This window comes from Propithecus coquereli, unplaced genomic scaffold (genome assembly GCF_000956105.1).
Source record: "Propithecus coquereli isolate 6110/MARCELLA unplaced genomic scaffold, Pcoq_1.0 Scaffold193, whole genome shotgun sequence".
Classification (NCBI taxonomy): domain Eukaryota; kingdom Metazoa; phylum Chordata; class Mammalia; order Primates; family Indriidae; genus Propithecus; species Propithecus coquereli.
The window spans coordinates 748,768-754,099 of NW_012144190.1; the positions used below are offsets into that span (position 1 = coordinate 748,768).

At 67.7% G+C, this 5,332-nt stretch overlaps 2 protein-coding genes across 2 annotated transcripts in view; both read left to right on the forward strand.

The window, feature by feature from the left end:
• Nucleotides 1-2,419, forward strand: part of ZNF628 (zinc finger protein 628) — a 3,270-nt gene extending 851 nt beyond the window's left edge. The window contains exon 2 of the mRNA XM_012643000.1: nucleotides 7-2,419. Coding sequence (XP_012498454.1) covers nucleotides 7-2,319 — 2,313 coding nt within the window. The 3' untranslated portion in view covers nucleotides 2,320-2,419. The remainder of the gene's footprint in view (nucleotides 1-6) is intronic.
• Nucleotides 2,420-3,716: 1,297 nt separating this feature from the next.
• NAT14 (N-acetyltransferase 14 (GCN5-related, putative)) lies at nucleotides 3,717-5,332 on the forward strand. The gene is made up of 2 exons (XM_012643070.1): nucleotides 3,717-3,829; nucleotides 4,443-5,332. Exons 1-2 carry the CDS (start codon nucleotides 3,758-3,760, stop codon nucleotides 4,989-4,991), a joined length of 621 nt encoding a protein of 206 aa, XP_012498524.1. The 5' UTR covers nucleotides 3,717-3,757; the 3' UTR covers nucleotides 4,992-5,332.

Here is a 5,332-nt window from a genome sequence, read left to right on the forward strand (position 1 = left end):
GTGGAGCTGGTGTACCGCTGCGACGGCTGCGAGCAGGGCTTCGGTAGCGAGGAGCTGCTCGTGGAGCACCAGCCATGCCCCGGGCCAGAGGTGGCGCCCCAGCCCCAGGACACACCCGCTGAGACGCCGAAGGCCGACCCCCCGCCGTCCCCTCTGCCACAGCCCCCGCCTGCCGCTGCCACACCCGCCCCGGGCTTCGCCTGCCTCCCATGCGGGAAGTCCTTCCGGACTGTGGCCGGCCTCTCCCGCCACCAGCACAGCCACGGGGCGGCCGGCGGACAGGCGGGACAGGCGTTCCGCTGCGGCAGCTGCGACGGCTCCTTCCCGCAGCTGGCCAGCCTCCTGGCACACCAGCAGTGCCACGTAGAAGAGGCGGCCGCCGGGCGACCACCCCCCCAGGCTGAGGCTGCCGAGGTCACCTGCCCCCAGGAGCCGCTGGCACCTGCTGCCCCCGCGCCTCCGCCACCCCCACCAGCCCCCGCTTCTACAGAGCGGCCCTACAAATGTGCCGAATGCGGCAAGGCCTTCAAGGGTTCCTCGGGGCTGCGCTACCACCTGCGGGACCACACGGGCGAGCGGCCCTACCAGTGCGGCGAGTGCGGCAAGGCCTTCAAGCGCTCCTCGCTGCTGGCCATCCACCAGCGCGTGCACACGGGCCTGCGCGCCTTCACCTGCGGCCAGTGCGGCCTCACCTTCAAGTGGTCGTCCCACTACCAGTACCACCTGCGGCTGCACTCGGGCGAGCGGCCCTACGCCTGCGGGGAGTGCGGCAAAGCCTTCCGCAACACGTCGTGCCTGCGGCGCCACCGCCACGTGCACACGGGCGAGCGGCCCCACGCGTGCGGCGTCTGCGGCAAGAGCTTCGCCCAGACCTCCAACCTGCGGCAGCACCAGCGCGTGCACACGGGCGAGCGGCCCTTCCGCTGCCCGCTCTGCCCCAAGACCTTCACCCACTCCTCCAACCTGCTTTTGCACCAGCGCACCCATTCGGCCGAGCGCCCCTTCGCCTGCCCCATCTGCGGTCGCGGCTTCGTCATGGCCGCCTACCTGCAGCGGCACCTGAGGACGCACGCCCCGGCCAACACGGCCCCCAGTACCGCAGCCCCCGCCGCCGGCCCCCAGCCCCCTGCCCCACTGGCTGTCGCCCCGGCTCCACCAGCCACCCAAGACGTCCACGTGCTCCCCCACCTGCAGGCCACGCTCTCCCTCGAGGTGGCCGGGGGCACGGCCCAGGCCTCGACCTTGGGCCCAGCAGCCCCCAACTCCCAGACGTTCCTCCTGGTGCAGACTGCCCAGGGCCTCCAGCTGATCCCCAGCAGCGTCCAGCCCCCTACACCTCCGCCTCCACCCGCGCCTCCCAAGCTCATTCTGCTGCCCCCCTCCACTGCTGGGGGTGGGAGCGGCAGTGCAAGGCAGGGCCCTCGGGCTGCAGGGAAAGCTGGTCAGGGGGCAGGAGTAGTATGGCTGCCAGGCCCTGGGGGCCTGGGGGTGCAGGGAGGAAGCAGTGCAGGGGCCAGTGGTGGAGGGCAGAGCCTCATTGTTCTGCAGAATGTGGGGGGCGGGGAGGCAGGGCCCCAGGAAGTGAGTGGAGTTCAGCTCCAGCCTCTGCGGCCAGCCCCGGAAGTGACCACGGTCCAGCTCCAGCAGGCACAGGAGGTGACCACAGTCCAGCTCCAGCCGGCACAGGAGGTGACTGCGGTCCAGCTTCAGCCGGCACAGGAGGTGGCCACGGTTCAGCTCCAGCCCGTGGCGGGCCAGCTTTCCAATTCCAGCGGGGGAGCTGTGACTGCCGAGGCCCCCAGCCTGCTGGTTGTTCAGAGTGGGGCAGCCGAGGACTTGCTCACGGGCCCAGGGCCGGGGGCGGCGGGGGAAGGTGAGGCCAGCACTGGTGTGGTCCAGGACGTCCTCTTTGAGACGCTGCAGACAGACGAGGGCTTGCAGAGTGTGCTGGTGCTGAGCGGGGCCGATGGGGAGCAGACCAGGCTGTGTGTGCAGGAGGTAGAAACCCTTCCCCCCGGGCTGAGCGAGCCGCCTGCCCCCGGCCCGCCGGGACAGAAACTCCTCATCATCCGCAGCGCCCCAGCCGCTGAGCTGCTGGAGAACGGCAGCGTTGGAGGAGGCTCCGCCACGCTGCAGCTCCTGGCCCCACCGCCACCTGGTCCAGCCTCTGTCCCCGCGGGACTCCCCGCTGCTCCCACCTCCCAGATGGTGCAAGTGGTCCCTGCCGGGGCTGGGCCCGGTGTCATGACCCCGCAGGGTCTACCCTCCATCCAGATTGTCCAGACTCTACCCGCAGTCCAGCTGGTGCACACGTTTTGAGGAGAGCCGCTCTTCCCGCCCCACACAGACCCCTACTGTCAGCCTTGGGTGGGGGAACTGCAGGCTGGGCTTGCTAATAAAGACCCAGAATCTCCACTCCTTTGTTTTGTTCTCATGGGAGGTGGTTGGGCGGGAAAAAGGGGGGCAATGTCATGGTCATAGCCCCTGCCTGGGAGCCCGGAGTCCTAGCTTACTCAGAGGACTTGTTTTGCGTCTTGGAGCCAGCTACTCCTACGTGGGGCTGTTGTTTCCCTATCCTTTAAGAAAAGGGAGGACGCAGGGATCACAACAGTGGGGAGGTGTTGGAATCAGCATCCAGTTTCTGCCACTTGTTCCCTGCAAGTCGCCCCACCCCTGCCCTCATCTGAAAAATGGGTAGGGGTAGAGCCTTGTCCCGAAGCGCACTGCGAACCCGGGGCCCCGTGGGTGGAGCCGGAGGGCCCTAGGGACGGGAGCTTAATGCTCGTGGGCTCAAGGCGCTGAGCTCCGCTCGCGGCTCCTCCCGCGAGGCCTCGGCACCAATGAGAATCGCTCGCCTCGCATCCCCGCCCTCCCCGCGCTCAGGTTGCTTAGCAACGAGGGAACGTCGGGCAGGGAGCCTGCGCTAACCTTCCGCTGGCCAGGTAAGCCCCGCTCGCCGCCCCTCCCGTGCATCCCACAGCTCCCTTCCTCGCCAGCGTCTGCTCCCGTTTTTCCTCAGGGCCACTTTCCCCATTGTTCCTTCTCCTCTAGGAATCGGAGAGGTCACCCCCTCCAGCCCCCCAGCAGGGTCACAGCTCCCTGGCTCGGTCCGTCCCCATCCCACGCCGTTCCTCCACCCGCCTCCCGGGCGGGGAACCATGGCAACAGTTGCTACGGCCGAGAGTAGGCGCGCCCCGCCCCCACCCCTTGCGCGAGTCTGCGCGTCACTTCCGCCGGCGACCCCTTCCCGACCCTGCTCCCCCCACCACCTTGTCAAAGGATCGAAGCGACCCGTGGAGGTGCTTGCGGGTCCTCACTCTTGTGACGGGGGAGAGGGACGACTGCGGGGGAGGGGGCGCCGGGAACGGGCGGAGGGAGTGTGGCATGTTCTCCGGCATGTGGGGAGGGGGTTCGTTGACCCCCAGGGCAGCCCCGGCGCCTGGGACGGATCCCGGTGCTGCAGCGTGTTGGCGTCCACAGCGCGTTTAGGGGCAGATGGCTGAATACCGCCGGGGAGGGGAGATCCCAGGAAACTTCAGAAAGGTCGCTGGGTATGAAGGGGGTGCCCGTCATGCCATGGTCTTCGCTTGGGTGCCCCGAGGGTCCTCACGGTCCCGATCTGGGAAATGCTGCTGTTGCTCCCCACCCACTGGGGGCCCTTGGGAACAGAGGTCCCCACCTGACGCTGACCTACTTGTGTTTTCACCAGGTGCACCACACCAGCTCCCTTCTGGGGGCCGGGGGTGTGGGGGCTGCCATGGCCCCCAGCCACCTGTCAGTGCGGGAGATGAGGGAAGATGAGAGGCCCCTGGTGCTGGAGATGCTGAAGGTGAGCAGCGGGGCCCCAGTGAGCCTGGGGACGGTCACAGTGGGGGCTCCCACACACCTGAGCCAGCCAGGCCCCCTGGAGGGGGAGCTTTTCCTCCTAAGCTACTTCCTTGGCCACTTCTCTCTCTAATGCCTTCTCCCTACCTGAGCCTCAGCCACGCTGGGGGCCAGGTTTTCAGCAGCGGGAGGGGTGTGGGGGCTGGGTGTTCATCTCTGGGCTCCAACGCCCTCCCTAGTGTCCTGCCTCCAAAGTCTGCCCCCGTCTGCCAGCGTCCCACTCAAACTCTTCAAAACACAGCTTGGTGCTTCAGCCTGGCCCTGCCCTCCCCAACAGGCTCCCTTTCCAGCCTGGGGGCACTTTCCCTGTCCTGTTCCCACCTCTTCACCCTCAGGGGCATGTCCCTGGTGCCCCACTGTGGCACCTCCACTGAATTGAGTGCCCTCCCAGCTCCTAACTCACTCCTCCGTCATTGATTGATTCACTCAACACCAGTGTGCCAGACCGGTGACTACCCGGTCTTGCTGCCTTCCCTTCCCACTTGGGAGCCCCCACCCCTGCCCCAGGCCGGGGCCCTAGCAGGATGGATGGCTGAGGACCCCCCTCCTTCCCACAGGCCGGCGTGGAGGACACAGAAAACCGCGTGGCGCTCCATGCTCTGACGCGGCCACCAGCCCTGCTCCTCCTGGCAGCGGCCAGCAGTGGCCTGCGCTTTGTTCTGGCCTCCTTCGCCCTGGCCCTCCTCCTACCGGTGTTCCTGGCTGTGGCGGCTGTAAAGCTGGGCCTGCGGGCCCGATGGGGCTCGCTGCCTCCACCAGGCGGCCTCGGGGGCCCCTGGGTGGCCGTGCGTGGCTCTGGCGACGTGTGTGGGATCCTGGCCCTGGCCCCTGGCACGAACGCAGGGGATGGGGCCCGGGTCACCCGCCTCTCTGTCTCTCGCTGGCACCGCCGCAGGGGCGTGGGAAGGAGGCTGCTGGCCTTTGCAGAGTCCCGGGCTCGAGCCTGGGCTGGGGGAATGGGGGAGCCCCGGGCCCGGCTTGTGGTCCCGGTGGCTGTGGCTGCTTGGGGGGTGGCAGGGATGCTGGAGGGCTGTGGCTACCAGGCAGAGGGGGGCTGGGGCTGCATGGGCTACACGCTGGTGAGGGAGTTCAGCAAAGACCTGTGAGGACTGCTACCCCTGAGCTAGAGAAGGGCGCATCCCCTTCCCCACAGCGCTCTGGGAGGGAAGCCAGCCCCTGTGTGCCCCACAGTGTGCCAGGCACTCTCATGTCCACTTCCTGGGTGAATCCCCAGCCCAGCCAGGGCCAGGAATGGGAGGCCTGCAGAGGGCAGGAGCCTGACCTCTGTGTGTCCTTCCAAAGTGTGAAGTCTGCAGTGTTTGAATTTCTCCGAGTGGACTGAATCTCTCTCTCCCTTCCTGGCTCTGGGGGCTGCCAGAGGTCAGCCTGTTCAACCCCCTACCTCAGATTCTTCCTGCACTGAGAACCCCCACTCTGTCTGTCTGCA

Coding starts and splice junctions, on each gene's coding strand:
- NAT14 (XM_012643070.1), top strand. CDS start 3,758: ATGGCCCCCAGCCACCTGTCAGTGCGGGAGATGAGGGAAGATGAGAGG. Junction 3,830..4,442: donor TGGTGCTGGAGATGCTGAAG/GTGAGCAGCGGG, acceptor TCCTTCCCACAG/GCCGGCGTGGAGGACACAGA.